The following is a 22,255-nucleotide window of genomic DNA, read 5'->3' on the forward strand; positions in this document are numbered from 1 at the left end:
TTTTGCAATAACCAGTTATATCTGGGGCGTTGCTGCTGTAGATTGTGAGTTTAATATCGTGAAGTTGCTTTACTAAACCTGTTGCGCCATGACCGCTTCCAACTTCAATAATTGGTTAAGTCCAGGGTATAGCGTTGGTTATAGTAAATCATCAGGGACGGGTATTGCGACTGAGGTAGAGATAGTAGGACACGCCACACGCTAGAGGCACCAGAAAGTAGCTTAGGGTAACTTTCTGAGTCGAATTTTAGTGCTAAGTACAAGGTAAAGACTGGGAGGGCTGGACACAGAAGAGAAGAGACAGACACAGAAGATAAATAGAAAGAGAGTGAAGGCAGGTGAGGCCTTGAAAGGACGACATGTAAAGGGAAGAAGATTATACAGAAAAGCGGCTCATTTTTTTTATTTATTACTATGCGAATTTTGTAAAATCATGCATTCATTCCTTTCAGGAGAACGCGTTTTAGCTAAAATTCGCCTATATCCAGATGCATATAGTAAACATGCTAGTTCTGGATATCCGTAGTTACTCCCCTCACATGGAAACAAATTTCCTATAGTATTTTTTAAAGATTTTCTTTTCTTTTCCTAATTTTCTTTTACGACCAGTCCTAATTGGATTGAACCTACGAGTATAGATCTTAAAGTCACAGGCAGCCACTGGGTCACTTGTCGATTAAAAAAAATTTACCCCTTTAAATAGGTTCAATGTGGCCAGAGGTGAATGATTTGATGATGACAGTGTTAAAACTGTTAACATGTTTCAATAGTAAAGTAAGTCCTAGAAATGATTATTTGGGTGTAACATTATTTTTATTAAATTGATTTCTAATGTTTACATACTATAAGATATTCCTATTGAGGAATCTCTACACGCGTTAGTCCTCCTACAACTTATCTGCTCATAGTCAGAAGACTGATTGCACGATGCGCTCTTGGAAAAAAACATACTATAAGAATTTACTATGATATACTTATATATGATATACTTTATGTTCCTTGGTACAACGCGACCCCAAGTCCCAACTGAGACGTGATGCGGAGAAGGTTTAGTGAGTAGACCTGTCAAAGTTCCTCACATACACAAGAAAATGATTTAGTATCGATTTTTTTATGGATTTAAACGCCTGTAGCTTAAAAACGCAGCAACATACTTAGTTCATGAAGAATCATTTTGTCGTATTGGTCCGAACTTTAATTCCTATCAATAAAAAGAAAATGCTAGCCAGCTCCCTAGATATCAGTTTGCGACTGTCTTCGTCAACTCTATTTGACTAGAACCTTTGTAGCGAGAAAATCGTAATACCAACATTAGACCCAATAAAACAAAGGGTGATCAACTACTTGCCTCATAAAACATAGGACCCAAACCTAAAAGTTTGTGCGAGAACATCGTAACACAGTCATTACACCCAATAAGGCAAAGGCTGACCACGTATTAAAAATCACAAATTTTAATGCCAAGGCTACTAACGCCATCTTTTGGTAGGTTTACGCCCAAACCCAATAACCTATCTCAATCCATTTTTGAGCATCTGAGGTAGACATCTGAATCCAAATATTGAAAAACGTGTGCTGATAACCAATCGACAGATTGTAATAGCCATCTGTCGATACAAGCTATGTACGGTTGGTCGGATCGGTGTATGTGGATAGACCTTTGTATAAAAATGACTGTTTAACCGTGCCAATATCGAAATTAAGATTTTAACTTACACCACTTTTTAAAATTATTAAAAAGCTATTTGATATATTTTAATCATAGACATTTATATTTTAATATTAAGTGTACGGTTTTTTTTACTGTATTTGGTTTATATTGATTATCAAATATGAGTGTGAAGAGCGAAGAGATTGCATTCTATCCGTTGCCAAAAATGAATAGATTGTCTTCGTAGGGTTTGGTTACTGGGATGCAGATAGAAGATCGATCGACTGTCACGGTCAGTTGTTTTCAATCTAAGATTGTAGATTAATAACATAGTTCGGGCGTTAAATATCAAGCTTGATTTAACGGTATCAAAATTAATACGGGCTTAAAAATACGATTTGTTTGACAAATTAAAAATAATCGCTGACTTGAGAAGCTGTATAGTTTTCTGTTTAAATATATTATATATTGGTAGTGGTAGTGGTAACATAATGTTGTTTATCGAATAAGTTTCGCAATACAGCGAGGAAATTCCACCAATTAAATGTCTACCACAGTGACCAAGCCTTTATTTATCAATTTTATTATTATTATTACTATGTACTTAGGTTAAGATTAATTTTATTAACTTATAGTTTATCAATTCTTTACAAAATCCCAAAACATTTATTCATATAGGTAACACAATGTACACTTATGAACGTCAAAAAAGAAATAGACATTAAATGCTTCTAATTTTAAATTTAACTTACAAAATCAAGGGCATAGAACGGAAGAGAAGAGATTTATTGGTAATTAAGATATGTTTTTTTTTATAGAACAGGGGCCGAACGGGCAGGAGGCTCACCTCAAGTGATACCGCCGCCCTTTTCTTGAAGGAGCCTATGTATTATAAATACTTTAAATTATTAGCTTGTGCTTTTTTTGAGCGTGTATGATTAAAAATTCATTTGTTTTACATACAACTAAAAATGTTGATTCGACTATTGGACCAGAGGACATTAAGTATTTATTTATTTATTTAATAATAAGTAAGCAACAGCTACTTAACACATATTATTATACAAAACAGAAAACAAGCATTAAAAGACAAAGTGTCATTTAAAAGAATAACAAAAGAATAAAATTAAAAACTGCAAATAAAAAAAAAGCAACAAATAATACTAAGAATTTATTAATATCTACTGCTTAAAAAAAACTACTACTTAAAAAAATCGGAGTCTTCCCGGTTCTCTAAGTATACAAATATAAATCTAATTTAACTCATAGATTAAGTGGGAGTTCTTGTTTAATAATTCCCTTCCATTTCCGGTTCGGACTATGATAATAATTTGTGTTAAACATTTCTGTAATAAAACGTTTGTTTAAGAGTAAAAAGATTCAACGACAACCCTGGGCTTTAGCTTCGATGCCCAGTTGCACCAATGGACTGTGGGCATCTAACTCGCAGAAATATCGAAAGGCATGACTTAGGCCCAAAAAGATCACGTTGCCTATTAAAAATGATCACGATTGCTCAGATTCTGCAGCTGACTTTAATCATAGGTCGCATATGAAATACTACAACGTCCTTTTTGTAACGCAGTTTTGGCACCACCACTGTATGAAACCGACTGAACACAAAAGTATTTCCGAACTAAGTCGACAAATTACCATTCTAAAAAGGCAGGCAACACACTCGCGAACCTCCATATATTGAGAGTATTCATGGGCGGTAGCTATTTCAGAAATTTTTCGACTTAGGGTCTTAAAAGGCCGGCAACGCACGAGCCTTCTAGCAATTACCAGTGTGTCACTTAACTTCAGAGCCCCTGTTTTATAAAAAAAGGTCAAAGAGATTAATTAATACTTAAAAATATTATTTACGTTTTACTATACGCGGAAACCATTTTCCGAATAAAAACAGTTAAAACAAATTTCAAATAATGGATCAAATTTACAATTCGAACTTCCTTCCAAATATTGCGCCACGCCCAAATACGTGGCGGCAGAATTCCACATTTTAACACAGCAAATTTCAAATATAGAACGCATAGGTCAAATTTAAAATTTGAACTTCGTCCTTCCGCATTCTTAAAAAAAACCAACGGAAGAATCCCACATCTACTTGACTACGGTTAAAACCTAATAAAATTAAATGAAATTTTCAAATAAAGAACGCATAGGTCAAACTTAAACTTCGAACTTCCTTCCACCCTCCACGCCCTTGAAAAAATGCGCCGCTTACTTTTTTCGCTCGCACCACGCTGGCCGCGTGTATAAATACGCACCGAAACACAACTAGGGCATACAGTAGCTCTCGAGCAGTCAACCGAAGTGCACGATGAGATTTCTGGTCAGTTCACAGTGGTTATTTAATATCTAGTGATATAGGTCGCTTACGTATTCACTGCAGCTATGTGAAAGTTAGCCTAGTAAAGCCATTCTATGTCCTGAGGTCTCGCGTCCGGATTATTCTGTGTGCAATTAAAACTTGCTCATTGTGCGGCAAAAGGCTGATCACCTGTTTGCCTAGCAATGACCAAGGCCCATAATTGCAGCGCCTGGAAGCTAGTGAAGTGTGGTGTAACGTTTGGAATTTTCTGTCCCCAGATCGCCGCCGCCGTCCTCGCCTGCGCCGCAGCCGCCCCCAGCGGTCTGCTGGCATACTCCGGTCTCGCCGGGCCCTACGCCCACGGCCTGGCGCCATTGGCCCACGCCCCGGTGGCCCTAGCGCACGGCCCCGTCGCCGTTGCCCCGACCATCCCACCCGGCGACATCCAGGGCGCTGCCATCGACGCCCACGTTGAAGTTTCCGACCACGTCCGCGCCTCCGCCGACGCCGCCCGGGAATACCATGACCAGGCCTCCGAAGTTCAAGGTCGCGCCATCAACGCCGCTGAAGACCACGCCTGGCAGGCGGTAGACGCTGCCCAGACCGCTCAAGCCCAGATCGACGGTGCCGCCGCCGGTGTCGCACCCAACGTTGCCCGTCAACTCGTCGGTCACTCCGCCCTTGTCCACGCCACTCCATTGGTTCACTCCGCTCCCGTGGTCGCTGCTCCAGTTGTTGCTGGTCCCTTGGCTTACGGTCATGGTTACGCCGGCGCCCGGTCTGTCGCCACTTCATCCCTCTCCCAAACTCATCCAGCTCCGTACGTACACGCTCCAGTGTACTCCCACGGAATCCACGGACTCGCGCACGCATGGTAACCTGTGATAACTTTTTAGCCAAAAAAAATACTCACTTCAGATATTTATGTAAATTTTGTACAAACAGGCGAGGATGTGTGAATAAATGTAATAGTGTATTTGATTGTATTATTCACGAATCGTACGATTTCCCACGCCCTTTATGCGATCATTTAATCTATAACTTGAACAGCGCTATATACCACAGTCTATTGCAATATAATACTTGATTCCGAACTCCAATTAATTATTTACGTTTCCACATAAAGATTACTAATTAACTAATATCAAGTTTAAATATGCTACAAGCAGTTATATAAAAGGTATCAAAAATTATTCAAAACATTTATAGTTGATAGAAACACAACATAGCTAAAACAAAAGAAATCCGCAATATTAAACCATTTAATCAGCTTCCAAGAAGTCGAACACTATTTAATGCTTTCAAGGGATAGCTGATGAGATTTCTAAAGACACCTTAAGTTTAGAAATCTTAAGTAAAGTATTAAGACTATAAATTTTGTCAACCTTACTTAATAACTGTTAAATCGTGATAATTTATATGACACTTGCGTGCCTATTTTTATAATTGATTGGCGATTTTAATGAATTAATCGGAATGTACCACTTCCTGTGGTACAATTATTACTATCCTAATTCAATAAACTAACTTTATACTTTGTCTAGTGCTTGCCTTTTAAAATCAAGAAACTAATACAGAAATCTAAGTCAAACGCTATTGTTTTTAAGATCACTAGGAAGTGCCACCAAATTACTTCAATTATTTTTTATTTATTAACACTTTGTTACATTACAATATAATGAACATAGTTATATGAAAATGAGATCAACTGGTGGCCTTATCTCTTTTGAGCGATCTCTTCCAGGCAACGAGTGTAAGTGAAGAAAAAAATTATTAAATTACATAGGGTTGGCAAGAAGTGCAAAAATACATATTACATATAGTTACAAAAAAAAACTAAATTGATACTGGATCTGTGATAAACAAAAAGTAAAAAAGTGCACATGAATCTCGAAAACCTATATCAATTAATATTATGCAAAAGATAACCTTTAATAAAACATAAACACTTTGGTCTTTGTCAAGCCTTTGGTCAATTTTAATAATTATCATATAGCAAGATGAATCAAAAGATAGAATTTAAAGACAAAAATATGGAGAGGTCTAAGGATAAACAGGGCGCCCTAAAAAGCTTGATACATTTAAAAGCTTTATCAGGAAGAAAATGCAGGGCTTTACCTGTGAACCCAATGGTTAGGTTAACGAGTAACTAAAAGTTAAACCGTTGTAAAGATTGGCAGTAAAAGGCTTTGTTATAACGATTAATTTATTTATATAATAATCCATACTTAATTTGCACAGTTACTATACGTAACTAGAACACCGCAAAGTACACTATTTTGAAAGGTCAAGAATGACCTTTAATTCTAGAGGTTCATACAATTATACTTTCATTATAGAGCGATAACTGTGTCCTTACTCTGTTACTTCAAAGTAATTTTATTTAACCTTTTGGTTCGTACACCCGTTGTCTTATGTACTATGTTCTCGCTACAACCTTTCTAGGACTGAATCCTGTGTCTGTTTCATGAGGCAATTAGGTGATCAGCCTTTGCCTGATTGGGTCTAGTGCCGGTATAACGGTGTTCTCGCTACAAGCTCTTCGGTTTGGGTCCTATGTATCTGTTTCATGAGGCAAGTAGGTGATCAGCTATTGCCTGATTGGGTCTAATGAGAGTGTTATGATCGTCTCGCTGGAACCTCTTAGGTCTTGGTCCTGTGTATCTGTTCTCTAATTAACAAGGCGATCAGCCTCCTAAGGCTTCCTCACAATATCTTCCTTTGTACGTATTAAAGTATAACGATGTTTTTGGTATACCAGTATCACCTCGACGTCCGTGGTTCCACAACTGGGCGCTTTTCAAAGCAGTTTTTGCCGCGCACCACCAGCTGCCCACTAAAGTATTTCCGAACCAATTCGACATAGGGTCCTTCAAGAAAAGAGCGTACCAATTCTTAAAAGGCCGGCAACGCACTCGCTAGCTATCTGACATTGAGAGTGTCCATGGGCGGCGGTATCACTTAACATCAGGTGAGCCTCCTGCCCGTTTGCCCCTTTCCCTGTTATATACAAAAATAAAAAAATAAACAACCCTTTGAGGTCTGGCTCCTATGTAACTGTTTCATGAGGCATTGGTTCCCGGTTTTCGAATCTACCTCGGAGATGAGAGTTGATAAACCACTTCTCCCTTCTAACAGCAATTGCAAAACTGTTTAATGCCAGACTGACATTTATAATCTGACCATTAAGCGGAAGTTGTATCACCTTGAACGACGCAAAAAGCTCGACAAAAAATGATTCGATTACATACGTTCCATTGTTTACTCAAGCGACTTTGGAGCCTTCTGAACTTGAAGTAGACGAGTGTGTGAGTGAATTTGCTCTGAATTGTGTTATCCAAAAAATGGTGAGCAGAGACAATGGTAGCCTGTGTGCATGTAATGCTACTGAAGGAGCCAGCCGAACAAGAGAGGAAGCGTTTTAGAAATATCCTAGTCCCACTAACCAGGGGCAGGTGATGCGCCAATAAAGGGGGGGGGGATTTGTGTTTGTTGTGTGCAGTAGGAGTAGATAAGGATGGAAAAAGAGTTTTAATTAAGCGACTAAAATTAAAAACATAATAAGATCAGTTTAATACTAAACTTGCAAGTTTATGGAAAACACTTTTTAATTGTTTAATTGAGAATTGAGAAAACGACACAAATGAAACTTTCTTTTGATTTTGCGCCAATTCACATATTTTTTCGTGAACGAATTACAGTCTGGAATGGAGTGTTTAATATTCCAGATACTTCAAAAGCTTGGTATCAGCCGTATGTTCTTATATAGTACTAGGATACAACAACATGTCGAAGACCAGAAGGTATCGAAACGGCCGCGTCCTGTTAGAACTACAAACCAAGGAAGAGAATAATCTTATTGCGACAAATTAATAGTGGATCGATCATAACGCTTTCTATCGCGATACGCAGGTGAAAGGACAGAAATATCCGCTTTAGCGATACAAAGAATTTTCACGATTGAAGGAAAATGATAAAGTGTACGCATACAGTTCTAAAGAAGCTGCTCAAGCGGTTGGAAAGCTACAAGTCAGTGATGAAGGAGTCAAGGAATCAAAACTACATTTTTGTGACATAGGAGTGAAAACTTCAGCCGTAGGCCATAGCAATACACTTTTTTACAAAACCTTTGCTAGCAGGCACCTGGCACCTGGTAGGCACGGACTACGCAAATCTGGCTTAAAACCAACGTTCCGGACTTTATAAGAGCTGAAGACTGGTCCTCATCTAGCCCAGACTGCATAAAACTTCAAATTATGGTTTAGAGGACATGACCTGCTACACGGCGGCATTTCTGTATGCCCACGGGCAAAGGCTTCCTCCATTTTTCCTTATTGTATATCAATATTTAATAATTTTGCTATTATTAATAAAGGTATTATATATTACATTATTCCATTAAAAAAAAAATCGAAACAGAAGTTATGGTTGGACTAGGTATATATGTGTTAGCTATGTATATATATGTGAATTGTGAAAGTGAAATTCAATCAGCAGTGTTCCTTCTCAACTTCATGAATGAATAACGCATTTAGTTTGAGTTCTAAACTAAAAATTAACACTATTATGAAGGAAAACATCGTAACACCTATAGACCCAATTAGACACAGTTTGATACTTGCTTATTAGTAACTAAATGAAGAGAAAATATGATTTTAAATTTGTAACATCATTAAAAAAAAAGTCTTGCCTTCTTCGAACTTCTTGTTCGGCCATGTGCAGAAGTCATAATAAATTCAGTTCACACACACTTTACAGGATTATAAATAGACATATTATGCACTACGTCTTATTAAATTTCATTTACCTAATTTTTCAAAAAGTGCGCCTACAGTCCGCAACTAGCAAATTTTATTTGTATATCAATTGAACTGAATAGCTCATGAGGCGTTATAAATTTTCATTTGTACTACAATTTTTGACGCTTTTTTTTACTTGGCGAAATGCATTGCGCATACCCACCATTCCGCGGCGCGACTGCTTGGTGCAGAAGGGTTATGTGGGACTCGCCATTGTGCATACCCACTAAAACCCCAAGGCGCCACCAACAATCGCCTTATGCGGGATGCGGCAACAGCAGAGCCTTACCGCTCTGCCATACGATTTTGAACGCTAGTTTATATGGATAGAACGTACTCAATCAATGGAATCCGACATAAAAATATACATAAAGAAGTAACTAGTAGACTTTTAAAAGAAATTGTGAGACAAAAGATATTGATGTCTTATATAATACTGTAGTACATTGCTCTATTGTCTATAGTTTCTATAGCATATGGGGCAATAACACAATAGCGACTAGGTCGCAGCGGTCAGTGCAAATACAGCACGACTATAATACCGTAATAAAATGTTATTTGTAATTCAATATTAATTTCAAGAATCCGCCAAAACGCTGTCTAAACAAGATGGCGTCGCACCAGTTGACGTACGTGTCGTTTGTCATTCTTAAATGACATACTTCGATCAAAGTCAAAGTCAAATATCATTTATGCATATAGGTAACACAATGTACACTTATAAACGTCAAAAAAGAAATATACATTAAATGCTTCTAATTTTACATTTACTGCCAGTTCTCAAATCGATAGCGTAGAACGGAAGAGAAGAACTGGCAATAAACTCTCCGCCACTCTGTTTAATCGCCAAGTTATTAATTTTTGTTTTACACAACATTCGTATGGAGCCGCAACCATTACACCATGTTCCACATGACATCATAAGTAATAAATAAAAATAAAATAAATTGAGAACAAAGATTTGTCCTCTATCAGCAGGAGGCATGGTGAAATAGAAGCACGTACTTACATTGTCGTGGGAACAACATGTAAATGTCATGAAATAACTAACATATAAGATCTAAGTCTTCGACGAAATTAAAATCCAAACGCACAAGGCCACGTGATTAATAAAAATGATTTATTAGTCTATGGCTATGTTTTTAAACAATCAAGAATTTATATACTACAAGGCAGTTTTTAGATAATCCCGTTGCCTGTTCTGATTTAATTTCTACTCTAAAGGAAGATTTGCATTGCTCTTAAAATTTGACAGGCGAAAACATTTACAGTCTACAAATCACTGCGATGACGTCATACCTTAAAACGCGTTAAGCATTCGCTAATGCATTTAGATCTGGGTCCTATGTATCTGTTTCAAGTGGCAGGTAGGTGATCAGCCTATGTTTATTGCTGTATTACGATGTTCTCACAACCATCTAAGCCTGGGTCTGTATCTGTTTCATGTGGCGAGTAGATCATGTTAATAATAAGTACCTGGATGGCCGAGCTTTGCTCGGTATTTCTATTTTTTTATAAATTGTGTTTTTGGAAATGATATATAAGTACGAATTACATACTAATGAAATGATGAAATATGAACAATATAGATTATATATGCTGGAATAGCTTTAGTGTTGTTGTGTCGTTAAAGCAATTTAAAAAAAATAGTATTATTATTCGCCGATAGATGTCAGGAAGATTCATTTTTCAGTTTAAATTGGGACTACTCAAACACCACCTTTTTGTTATTTTCTATCATTTATTCCTAGCTAGATCGATTTATCGCCCCCGAAACCCCCCGTATACTAAATTTCATGAAAATCGTTGGAGCCGATCTCGAGATTCCAATTATATATATATATATACAAGAATTGCTCGTTTAAAGATATAAGAATAAGATAATTTATTTGCAAGAATATGGTACAAATGTGCTATGGGGTTCAATCTAAACTTTGTAGTATTTAAACATTTTTTTTAAAATGTTGGTTATATATTACATGTTATTTTGAGTTTCTTTTTGTTAATTAATTATGCACTTCTTATATTTTAACCTCGACCCTAGGTTCTAGTGCCTTTAGCGTGCGACTCTCATACCTGAAGTCGTAGGTTCGATCCCCGGCTGTGCACCAATAGACTTTCTTTCTATGTGCGCATTAAACATTTGCTCGAACGGTGAAGGAAAACATCGTGAGGAAACCGACATGTCTTAGACCCAAAAAGTCGACGACGTTTGTCAGGCACTGGATTCTGATCACTTACTTGCTTATTAGATTTAAAAATGATCATCAAACAGATTCAGAAATCTAAGGCCAAGACCTAAAGAGGTTGTAGTGCCACTGATTTTTTTTTATGTTTTTGTGATAGCTAAACGGGCTGAATTATTCGTCACAAATTAGCGATTCAGTCCAATTGTAGGTTGCAGGCCCTCTTTAATATAACAAAATAACTTGTACAATTTACTTAAAACTCGATAAACTTGATTTAGTGTACTTGCGATAATAAAAGGTCATTGAACAACCTTGCTATTAAAGATTTATAAATTTAAATATGCAAAGTACTTTGTATATGAATTCAAACCCCTCAATTGAGAATTATCAGTTTCTTAATAGCCTCTTTTCCACGTATAATGCCGCTCCATTTTCATTGTTTTTAAGCAGATAGATATTACTCACGCCTTATAGGTTGTAGGTAATTAATTATTTATTTATTTCGTAATCCTACAGCTAACATAAATTATATATAATTACAAATAAATACACAGAATACAGCCAAAGATGGAAACAAAAAGTATTTAATACATTTAACTAATTGTGATTCAATTTATTTAACTAAGCCTAATTTGGTTGTGTTGTGTGATGGTGTAACAGTGTGGGTATGTACGTGATGGTGTGAAACATATATACCTAACATATAACATTAGACCCAATCATACAACGGCTGATCACCAACTTGCCTAAGGAAATATATACATAGATTCCAAAAGGTTGTAGGTAGAACATCGTAATACATAAGACCCAATCAAAAGTAAACAATTTTAACTTCTAACATTTAGATCAAACTGCCGTCTGAATTCATTTGTTATTTATCTAGAGGGCTGTTTACCAATTAAATTCCTTTAATACCTGCGTAAACTAGTTATTAAATGTCAAATTTTTATTACATTCCAATAATAAAGTCGCCATGGAAAGGTGATCAAATCACACACACTTACAGCTTTGTCTTTACATATATTGTAGACTGTAGGTGGCCTATTTCTTTGAAGGTGTTAATAGGTCTGGGTCCTATATCTCTGTTTCCAGAGGCAAGTTGGTCATCAGCCTTTGTCTGATTGGGTCTAATGTATGTATTACGATGTTCTTGCTACAACCTCTTAGGTTTTTTTCCCGGAAGTACAGTTTGGCGTTGCTTCGAACCTATCCTCTGCATCCATATTACCTACTGGATAGCTGAAGGATCATAGAATGCATTACGAGAAAAGTGGCGCAGTTGTGGTGAAAGCATCACAATTTAGGTTTAATTTGCAGTAAGACTAGCAATTATAACTTTTGACTCGGAGAACCTTTAGTCGTTTAAGTTTTAATGATAAGCTGTCGTCAAAATCGATCCATTATATCGGATCAGAATACACGTGTTAGTTAATAATATTTCCTTTGATTGGTTTCACAAGAGATTTAAATTTATTTATCGATACTTATATACTAAATTCATTAAATAGGTTAATAAATTATTTACTTTTAAATTCAGAAATTGTATGTAGATGTTAATGTCTTGTATAAAACTTTAGAACACTGCTATATTTTCTACGCAACATATAGAAGTCTTTATTTTTTCAGAAGTTAACACTATCGTAATTTATACCATATGTTCATCAAGGGATTTAGGATTCTAACAGTGAAAGAAGTTTCAAATCGGTCCAGTTTTGAAGCCATTTTAATGCAACACAATCAAATCCTGCGTCTTTATATATTATACACTAATTAGCGCGCTTTTTGATAAGACATTTCAGCTAATATTCTGGCAACTGTTGGGTTACAAAAACTCGACCAAATTTGACAGATCGATCATCCAGATCCATCCACCGACGGAAAAGCTGACCATACAAAAAAATCTTTAGATTTTTTAAAATCACGTAAATCTCCTCGTTCCACAACACGATCTATACTCATTTATCACGTGCACTTAAACAAAGACGTACGTTCCGCATTGTTAATGTTTTGAACTCTAGGACTGTAAATTTTATAAAGATGCGTTTATAGGGCCGCGGTATTCCTGTGTGTCGGTAATGCACCGCCTATCACTGTTAATTAGTTAAACACGGTACTGCATACTGACTAGTACAGGGTACTCTTCAGTTGAATAAAGCTCCAGGCCGAGAAGCAAGTAGTAGCATTTTTATTTTTTTTATTGATAAAAAGCTTGCCATTGTGCACACTGTTACATCGCTAAAAAAATCACTAAATACAATTTTAAATGTGACAAGCACTTACTTATAGGCAAACATGACATACACGAAGAGATCTAATTTTAAACAAAACAAAACAACTATTTGACAAAACAAAAAAAAAACACTAGCAAGAAAAATAAACTTAAGAGACTAAACAAAAATTAAACAAAAAAAAGTAGTAGAGTAGTAGTAAACAGGTTAACAAGAAGATTAACTATATATAGGCTGGTTAAATATTATACTACTGAAACTATTGACCATAGACGAATTTTCTACAGTTTTATAAAAGTCATAAATATCTAGTAAGACGTGATGGACTTAGGATATAGAAAATTATCAAAAAGTTATAAACGAAATAGACATGTAACCCAAGCTGTGAAGAGAAATAAAGACTCCTGCGAAAACTATTGACAATAGAGCAATGTTCTACAGTTGTATAGAAGACATGATTAAAAACTTCTGCTTTTAAAAGTCTATTTACTGAAAGCTTTATGCTGAAGAACAATGCTGCCCAAATACACGTACAAAATATATAGGTATAAAAAAATGTTTTAAGCTTAATCCGTTATGAACACAGCCTTAAGGCATTTTCGAAAATCCAGTTAAAGCCTCTGACATTTACTTGTAATAAACGTTTATCATGTCCGTACATATAGTAGGTGTGTATATTTATACAAAACTTAATAACGTCTAAAGACGAAATAATTTCTTCGTAAAACCAATAATTTTCAGCAAATTGTAAGTAGATGTTTAATAGGTATTAAAATCATCGTAATGAGTTATAGGATATGGTGATCAGGTCTGATCACCCATGATGAAACAGATACACCTGAAGCTCCAGGCAAAGTTTAAAGTTTATTTTATTTCACTTCTTTGCAAGAAATGAGAACAATATGAAGGCTTTATGGCTTTCAAGGAATAAATTAAATGGGGTATAAGAACATATATACCAATTCTGAAAGGCCAGCGCCTGCAAGCTCCCTAGCATTGAGTGTCCATGCGATCAGTGTTTCCGTACCAGTTCGACTTACACTCCAAAAAGCGTAGCGATTCATAAAAGACACTTCTCGGTTGGCATTGTCTATGGGCATTTCAAATCAGGTGAGCCTCCTGCTTCCAGGAGTGCAGAAGTCTCCCGGGCAGTTCGCAGGCTTTACGCAGTGAACTCAGGACCGGGGATTTCTGCTCATTGGGAAGCCATACCAGCATATTTAAAGGCACGCTAATGTCATTTTAAAGCGAAACGAAGTTCGCGGTAAAATATACAATTACTTAGTTATATAGAATAAAACAGAGCAATTAAAACATATATATATATATATACAATATACATAAAGCATATCAGTCAGTACAAACGTTAGAATACATTTTATTAAATTATGTACTAATTTATTACAAATATATCGATATTAATTCAAATGTAAAACAGAATGAACGACCTATAAATATGAACATATATTTGTATGTAGCTACAATTTCCAAACTTGGGGCTACCAAAAATTCCAGCCAGGAATCAAATCTGAGACCAAATCTGCAACGAAACATTTAAGAACAGCTTCACAAAATCTTAGTTCACGTCAAGTTGGAGAAAATTACTATTTTCTTCGAGTCAAATGTAATTGCAAAATAATCCCAAAATGGCGGCGCTTCTCTCCACCGGTGCAGACAGACAGACAGTTCTCGTCTGCAATGAATTCTCTGATCCAGTAGTATATTTGGAAGTAGGGGATAGATTCGAAGTTACCAAACTGTATCTCCCGATGTTATTAGGTTTTTGCCTTATGGCAAATTAAATAATAAAACTAGTACAAGGCAAGTCTGGGCCTCTTATGTATCTGTTTCATGAGGCAAGAGGTGATCAGCCTTTGCCTGATTGATTGCTGGTATTACGATGTTCTCGCTACAACCTTTTACATGCCTGATATCTGTTTCTGGGGCAAGTTCTCCTTAATACCACTTACACCATCTGTCTTTATTACCGATGATTAAGGATGTCCACCGATCCAAATTTAATGACGTGTAAAAATCTTTAGTATATAAGTTAGTTATTTAAATATGGCGCTAAAGAAGGCGCACAGTATAATAAACTACCCACAAATATAAAAAAAATGCATTCAAATCGAGGCTGGGTGAATATGTCAAACAAAATTACTTTTAATTCTTATAATTGGTTTTTATTCGTGTATCTTTGGTTACTTTTACTTTTGGGTTTGTTGCATGTACGATTTGTGATAATGTGTAAATATTGAACGACTACAATGCTATGTTTACCTGAAGTATTGTTTCTCATGTAAGTGGCATTTTGTCTGTTTTGAGAAAATAAAGTCTTTAAACCTAAATATGTTCGACGTCGTGATGAAGAGATATCTATGTCCAAATTCCACCACACCAACTCTTTCTATTTAAAATTATGTAAACAATAAATAGATAAAATAAAACTAAAAAAAACTTTCCTGTATATTAATTTCCGTAGTAAACATATTTTTTTAATAGTCCAAAGTCAAAAAATAATTTCGAAAAAATGTGAAGTAAACCAACACTGCGGAGCGAGTCAATTTAAGCACCAAAATGGCGACAAGCCGAACGACTTCCTGCATTCCTGTATTACATCTCAACATCCATATAAAAGCCACCAAGCGTCTGATGATACAGTCAGTAGCCATCTAGTGATACAAAATGCGAGTTCTGGTCAGTACTTTAATTTTTATTAGAATTTTTTTATTATATGTGTTATAACTAAAGTGACCATTTATTTCGACTCAAACGGGACATGGGTATAATTTAGATCAAATAATAAGTAAAAAAAAACTCTTTTTTCGAAATATAGGTAACCAAAATGTTAGTTAGTTTATCAGAAGAAAAAATATATTTTAACTGTTGGTGACGATTTTAAATTCTGAATCCTCATTTTTTCGTGCGGTTAAAACACGTTTGCGTCCCACAGTTGATTTCAGGGACACTGGGACTTGTAATTGAAAAAAGGTACAGTCCCGTTCAAAACGAAACGTCAGGTCACGTTAGTTATGTATATACAGTATATGATATATATCACCCTTTATCGGTGATATATATCATATAATGTATATATCGTAATCAATCGCTCTACAACAGTTTTATACAATATTTAGGCCTAAGATTTCTGTATCTGTTCCATCATTTGTCACACTAATAGGCAAGTGATCAGCCACCCGTGCCCGACACACGCCCTCGTATTGGGTCTAAGGCAAGCCGGTTTTGTTAGAGCGAGCGTTAAATTCGCACATAGAAAATTTATTGGTACACGGGAATCGAACCTACGACCTCGGGGGGGAGAGTTGTAGCCACTAGGCCAATACTGCTCTAAAGTATACATTATATAAAAGTCTTTTAAAAGTAAATGAATAAACATTTAAACTGATTTAATAAGAATTTAAGTAACGAGGTATTAAAAAAGTTATTTATTTATTAAAGTTCAATGAATCAATAAATTATGCTAAACATAAATGTTGCAAATAAATTGTAGCAAACAACATTATGTATCAGATCAGGTACTTAACAAAGCTATTTTATAATAAATTTAAAAAATGTGGCCAAAGTATATGTACTAGCGATCCTTAGTCTACTTTGAAATATATACATAAACCTTCCTCATTAATCATTCTATGTATTGGTGAAAATCGCAGCCGTTCAGTGGTTTTCATCGTGGAATTTTCATATAATAGACATATCTCTGGTAGGCATTCTGGAGCTCTATAACTTCTCTCTTTCATATATCTCTCGGTAAGACAGCATACGTAAGAACTCTTTATATGTCGGGTATATATACGACTCACAAAATATGTTGCTTTCTGGTGAAACACCTCAAAATCGCTTCAGTACATCACCCTCAACAACCTGAGTTTAAAAAGTTTACTCAAAATATTAGGATAGTTAAATTTCATAAATGTTGGCCTAGTGGCCTCATAGAATCTCGTGCAATGGACTCTCAATGCGCAGTCACAGGTGTGTGACACAGTAGGTTGATGACCTACTTGCTCATTAGATTGACAATTGAAACATATACACAAATCTAACAGAAGCAAAAATGTTGTAGTGTCTCTGGGTTATGCTTGCCATTCTGTCTTCTTTTGTTGTATTGGAAGATATCCAGTGTTAACCAGTTGCCCAATCATTTAATTATTATTTTTAGTAACTTGTAAATAATAATAATAACAGTTTTATAACTTACTAATAGCTATTCATTTAGAAGTTTGGTATTATTAACAAGCTGTCCCAGCGAACTTCGTTTCCCGTTTAAATGATTGCTTAGCCTATGATTTAGTACTGTATACCCAAATATAAATTTTGCTAAGCTAATAGAGACTGTATTCCGGATTAAAGAGTTTAGCCCATTGTTCTCCATAAAAACCTTCCACAGAGTTCAAGAAACTTTTCGAATTTTGTTTAGTTTTTTTTTACATATTTTGCGATTTATTTTTTTTAAATTAATTACATTTTTGAAAATGAGCGATAATTATGTTATAGTATAGTATTTCAAAAAACTAAAACAATATATGCGCTCGCGCTTCTGCTAGCAATTGCGATCTCTTTAAAACGCTCTTGCGCACCTTGACGCAGTCTTTGCTACAGTACCTTAATATAATTTATATTACTGTATCGATATAAATTGATACTTAGACAAGGAAAACGATTTGATCACTAACTTGTTTAATCAAAAACCTATGAAAAATTAATATTAGTATAGGATCCACCACCCAACGGATCCAAGGAGTTCCGTACATGGAGGTCAGATTGTCAGTCTGACAGAAAAGTAACAAATGTAACATATACTGTTTATCCAGGTTCTCTCCGCTTTATTTGCCTGCGCAGCAGCAGCGCCATCCCACCTAACCCTACCATTTGTGGGGCCTGTCGTCGCATATGCTGCACCTCTCACAGTTCCAGCTGGCGATGTACAAGCAGCCGTCATCAACGCTCAGGTAAAATATCTCCAAGTTTTATATGATTGACAAACCAAGCTGTGTGAGACATAAAAGGCTGCGGGCCTATGCCTTTTCCTGCCTCTGTGGGAGGTGTGTAATTTTTTTCAATAAATGAACGAAGCGTGCACGAGCTAGTGGTTAGTTCGTAAGAGAAAATGTCTAGAGAAGTGGAAAATCGCCATTATAGAAAACCTCACACTCAACTACATCACTTAATTTATTTCCAGGTCAGACTAACAGACGAAGCCCGCGCTATAGCCGACCAAGCTCGCGAGCTGCAAGAACAGGTCATTGAAAACCGCAACGAAGGCGTCATTGAGGCCAACGATCTAGCAAAGGAAAAGAGCGAAGAACTATTCTGGTCGGCCGAGGAGAAGAAATGGCAAGCTTTAGAAGCCACCCAAACCGCTGAAGCTGCTTTAGATGGAGCTTTATCCAACAACGCTGACAACATTGCCAAATCTGCCGTCGTCGGCAACGTAGCTAATGTCGCTGAAGTTGTGGCAGCTCCTGTCGAAGTGGCCGCTAAGGAAGAAGTTGCTGAAGCTAAATCCGAAATGAAACCCGAAGAAACTGAAGTAAAGGTTGAAGCCAAGGCCGCTGAAGTACCAGAAAGTCCTAAGGAAGAGATTGCTAAAGACGCTGTTCAGTCAGTCGTTCACCCAATACCAGTTGGTCTAGCACCAATCAGCTACCAAGCTATTAACCCAGTTGGGTATGCGCAAATAGGTCTGAGGGCTCTTCCTTTCCCCATCCCAGTGAGCTCCTACTACAATCCATATTTCAACACTCTCTATTAAATAAACAGCTCTTAGGTTTGTCTTGTTTTATTGTTATCCAACTAAATTGACTAGATGACATGAACTTTATAAGTAACCAGGCAATACAAAGCTACCTTGAAAGAAACTAAGAAGGAACTAGAAAGGTTCTCTTTTAGTCAAATCATCATTTCGACAAAGGCACTCTTCCAATACCGACTCTTAAGATTTTGTTATCATACATACGTCTGATGTACTTCATCAGTAGGTTTGGTTTATTCTTGGTATTGGAAGAAACACTCGGACTCTCATAGCCAGCCCATAAATTGGTACGCTTTTTGAAGGATCATAAGCTGTATAGGTTTTAAAAAACCTACCGCCCATGGACACTCATATACATACATAGCCAGAAGGCTCGAAGGCTTGTGCGTTATTATAATCAATAAATCTATTTAAAAAAGCAAAAATTGCCTCTTTAGAATATTAGCGTAGATCTGTCTATCTTTAATTAAAAACAACGCGAAATATTTCATATTAAATCTAAAATTTAGTGTTAAAATAATATCAGAGTTTCGAATTCCATAAATTCAATACATTGTAAATAACACCTACTTATTGATTTGTGGTCTGATTCCACTTTGATCCTTAAGCCGGGTGAATTTTGGCCTAAAAGATATATTCTTTTAAACTTATCAGAGGTTCAGATTAACACCACCAGCTGAGTTTCATCAGACGTAGAGGCAGAATACGAAATTCCGCCCGTATCACCTCGACGTCCATTCCACTACTGAGCGTTTTATAAGGCAGTTTTTGAAGCACAACTATGTGGAACCAGCTACGCACTAAAGTATTTACGAAACAATAAGATTTAGCGTCATTGATTAACGAAAAAATTCTGAAAAGACCGGCAACGCACTCGCGAGCCCTCTGGCAATTAAGAGTGTAGGTATCTCCGAACCAATTTTGCGGACAGTCATTCAAAGGGGTCATCCTTTATTTTTTTTATTTTATAAAAGACAGGCAACCCATCCCCTATCCATTTAGTGTCTATGGGTGGTAGGTTATTCTGAAAGAATTTTGCTTGTGTGTTATATTTCTAAATTTAACTCACACACAAATATAAAAACGTTCTGTATTAACAGCATTTGTTTTAGACACAAGTGGAATTAACCTGCGCACGCGCAGTTATTGTAGATTTGCCGAACCATAACCGGTAAAGGACACATTCCTTTCGTAATAAATATGTATTAATAAATTATTGTTGCTTGTAAATAACTTGCTTTTCCTGAATCTTTGTTTAAAAAAATACCTGTCGCCTTTTACATTTAGACTGTCAGAAGGCTCTCGAGTGCGTTGCTGGCCTTTTAAGACTTGATACGCTCTTTAAAAGACCCTTAGTTGATTTGGTTCGGACATCTGTCGCCCACAAACACTCTCAATGTCAGAGCAAATTAAATCCTTTAGTGGTTAAATCGGTTGAAAAGTAAAAGTAATATTATCATTCAAACCACGCCCAATACCCGGTAAGCGAGTGCTGTATACATGATATGAAATTAAATGACCCAAGATTTGCCAAGTTTTATAAAGCAATCCAAATAACGGTAAACGTTTCCAACATTACTCAATTGAATTAATAATAATTGTAAAAAAAGAGATTCCGAATTTTGAAAGAGACTATTTAACATATTGCATGTGCACAGCTGGCCAAATTCTGCCGTAAGATTGTCAGTACGATACACAATAGTGGCGTGGGTGTGCCGGCCAGTAGGCTCCAACGCGCCAATAATATCATGAGGATATTTCCGGAGTAGTTCTCGCCCGGTCCCGGTGGGAGACAAATCTTTAAGTAAGTCCCTTTATGGCAAAGCGGATTTTTTTTAGAAAACATTGCCTCCGCAAAGCCGGCAGTAGGTTCATCGGATGTTGGGCATGTGGACACAATGCCCAAGCGCTCGCGAGTGTGTTTTATTGTTTTTTATAGAACAGGGGGCAAACGGGCAGGAGGCTCACCTGGCCCGTTCCACCAATGACATGACGTCCGCTTGCCATCATATAAATGTGCAATTCCTATAAATGATAATTCACAAAAGCAAAATCCATAACTTCTCTAACAATATTACAACTACGCCAGGAATTTAAATTGCTCATAACTGGTTTTCAATGAACAATTTGTAATCGATCAGGTATATGAAGGTTGATTCAAACGTTATTTCAAAGTAGCTACACCTACTATCACTAACGTCATACCCTGAAACGTGAAGTATTTACACTTAAGTAGATATAGGTATATTTATTTTGGGACACAAAACACCGTTGACTGGCGTCCAATGTGCTTCCGCCTGCCCTTTAAGTTTAATCAGCCCGCGATGGCCCAAACCGAGATCCAAGTATCGCAGGACGCCCTTGCGCTGCTCGCGGCTAAAGCCCATTCCGGCTAAGCTACGCTCCCTAACCCCAACAGTAAATGCCCTTCAGGCTAAAAGCGAGATTCCATACACAAAAGACAGGAGGCTAACCAGCAGGCACTTTGGATCATGATGACCGTCACCCGGAGAGGTTGTGTTGCCAACCATTTACGCTGGAAAGACCAATAGAAATATCACGATTTTTGTTAAGGATATTGCATATCTGTAAAAATACACGTAATTTGGGAAAACTGCGAACGTAAGCTCCTGCTACATCTGATTGCACTACCCTGGACACTTCCAAGTTTGGACACATGGTCCTCGAATGCGTGGGTGTGTCTTCTAGCATAAATCCTCAGCGGTGAGGTCGCCTATGAAGTCTCTGAAGAAAGTTCTGAGCTTCTGGAAGGAGGTAGGCTCGCTCAATCAGCCAGGATTTAGACAATGGGTGCCTAAGTGCTGAACTGATTCCAAACTACATATATTGTATAGATATATAAGGATTGCAGGAATCATACACATAGATATTCATTGAAAAAAGTTGAATATCAAACCATAAATAACAAAGATAAAAACACCAAGAATCAAACAAAGAACCTCAGCTAAAGACATCCTTATATGTCAAGTCAATACCAACGAGATATTGATCCAAATACATAATAATATTAATAAGCAGTCAAGTTCTTAATTAATAAACTATTAATATAGAAAAGGACGCGCGGCCCCTAAAACGGTGCATTGTTAAGCTTTGCTTGTGTAGAAAGGCTGATAAGAAATAAATCAGTAGCTCCACAAGGAGCCCGTTATACGTTAGTTAAATGCTAAACTAATAAAGTGAAAAAATTTAATACAATAGTATCACACTTTGAAATAAATTTTCCTATAACTTTTTTTCTATTCCTGTTTATGTTTCTATATAAGTGCTAATCAAATTAAATATT

The 22,255-nt window shown here is 36.5% G+C and overlaps 3 protein-coding genes across 6 annotated transcripts in view; 2 read left to right on the forward strand and 1 right to left on the reverse strand.

Moving 5' to 3' along the window:
* The window catches only part of LOC110992655 (WD repeat-containing protein 7), a 116,302-nt gene that overhangs the window by 20,989 nt on the left and 73,058 nt on the right, over positions 1–22,255 (reverse strand). The window lies entirely within an intron of this gene.
* LOC110993833 (pupal cuticle protein PCP52) lies at positions 3,903–4,941 on the forward strand. The gene is made up of 2 exons (XM_022260200.2): positions 3,903–3,986; positions 4,244–4,941. The coding sequence occupies exons 1-2, from the start codon at positions 3,975–3,977 to the stop codon at positions 4,841–4,843; spliced, it is 612 nt and encodes a 203-aa protein (XP_022115892.1). The 5' UTR covers positions 3,903–3,974; the 3' UTR covers positions 4,844–4,941.
* On the forward strand, positions 15,771–18,969 carry LOC110993840 (pupal cuticle protein PCP52-like). The gene is made up of 3 exons (XM_022260206.2): positions 15,771–15,878; positions 18,011–18,148; positions 18,379–18,969. Exons 1-3 carry the CDS (start codon positions 15,867–15,869, stop codon positions 18,949–18,951), a joined length of 723 nt encoding a protein of 240 aa, XP_022115898.1. The 5' UTR covers positions 15,771–15,866; the 3' UTR covers positions 18,952–18,969.

The sequence above is a fragment of the Pieris rapae genome, chromosome Z, assembly GCF_905147795.1.
Source record: "Pieris rapae chromosome Z, ilPieRapa1.1, whole genome shotgun sequence".
Classification (NCBI taxonomy): domain Eukaryota; kingdom Metazoa; phylum Arthropoda; class Insecta; order Lepidoptera; family Pieridae; genus Pieris; species Pieris rapae.